General features: G+C 43.0%; 1 protein-coding gene across 1 annotated transcript in view; it reads left to right on the top strand.

Annotated features, from left to right (window-relative positions):
• Positions 1–727, top strand: part of LOC103617174 (olfactory receptor 10AC1) — a 1617-nt gene extending 890 nt beyond the window's left edge. Inside the window, exon 2 of the mRNA XM_008635436.2 lies at positions 5–727. Within this exon, the coding sequence (XP_008633658.1) occupies positions 5–500 (496 nt within the window). The 3' untranslated portion in view covers positions 501–727. The remainder of the gene's footprint in view (positions 1–4) is intronic.
• Positions 728–1225: the final 498 nt, after the last annotated feature.

Here is a 1225-nt window from a genome sequence, read left to right as displayed (position 1 = left end):
TTTCCCCCCTGCCTTTCTGTCAGTCACACCGCATCGACCACTTCTTCTGCGATGTCCCTGCCGTGCTGCACCTGGCCTGCACACAGAGCTACATCCCCGAGCTGCCTCTGCTGGCTGCCTGCGTTCTCCTCCTGCTGCTGCCCTTCCTCCTAATCCTGGTCTCGTATGTTTGCATTGCTGTGGCTTTGTTACACATCGCCTCCTCTGTGGGAAGGGGCAAGGCCTTTTCTACCTGCATTTCACAGCTGGCCATCACCTTACTGCACTACGGATGTGCCACTTTCATTTACATTCGTCCTAAGTCCAGTTACTCACCAGCTCGAGACAAGGTGGTGTCTCTGGTCTACACCAATCTTACTCCATTAATGTATCCCCTCATTTACAGCCTGAGGAACAAGGAAATCAGAGGGATCCTCAGGAAAATGCTGAGGAGGAAAAAAATAGCTCGGGTGAACTGGGATACTACCAGAGTCGTGATGTGTGTGTGTGGTAAATTTTAGTAGAACAAGCATGTGCTTGTTGGAAAACAGCCCCATAACCAATCACAGTAGACTTCACTGAGGCAAATATCCAGGCAGAATTCTACATGCATCACTACATTTATGAGAAAAAGATATCTCTGCTAAAAAAAAATCCCAAACATAACACTTGATGTAAAGGAAAATGCTTTAGTGACTTGTGAGGATGAAGAGCTTTGATCAACCAGTGGTCTCGCTTCTCTGATCACATGAAGATTCATGCTTACATTCATAGTAATCCCAGCACAATCAGAAGATCAACACAAAAATTTTTAAAGCAAATAAACCAATATTAAAGTATTGGTTTCATTAGTTTTCTATCAAGATGACAGTAGAAAGTGGATAGTCAATACAAACTTTAGACTGATAAGTTTGGTAGTACAATAAATCTGTAGGGGCTTAAAGGAAGGTCAGAAGAAGAAAGTCCATGGCTAGAAAGAAGGGTAAAATAGCTGTGGTTTCCCCCAAATTTAGCAGAAGGCTGCACTCTGCCATCCCATGACAAATGGAAAGATTGTTAGTGCAAACTCATCTAACCTTGAATGATTCTAGATATTGAAAGTTAAAATGCCATTGGTCTGACAAGAGTATGACTTTCCTATGCTTGTTTTGCAGGAAGCACACTTTCCTTTTATAGGGAGATGCTTTAGGTTTGGATTGTTCCTATGGCAACACAAAGGCTAAGATACCTGCCTTATCATGTGACT

Source organism: Corvus brachyrhynchos, unplaced genomic scaffold (genome assembly GCF_000691975.1).
Source record: "Corvus brachyrhynchos isolate BGI_N302 unplaced genomic scaffold, ASM69197v1 scaffold176, whole genome shotgun sequence".
NCBI classification, from domain to species: domain Eukaryota; kingdom Metazoa; phylum Chordata; class Aves; order Passeriformes; family Corvidae; genus Corvus; species Corvus brachyrhynchos.
This window is presented reverse-complemented; position numbering and strand designations above follow the sequence as displayed.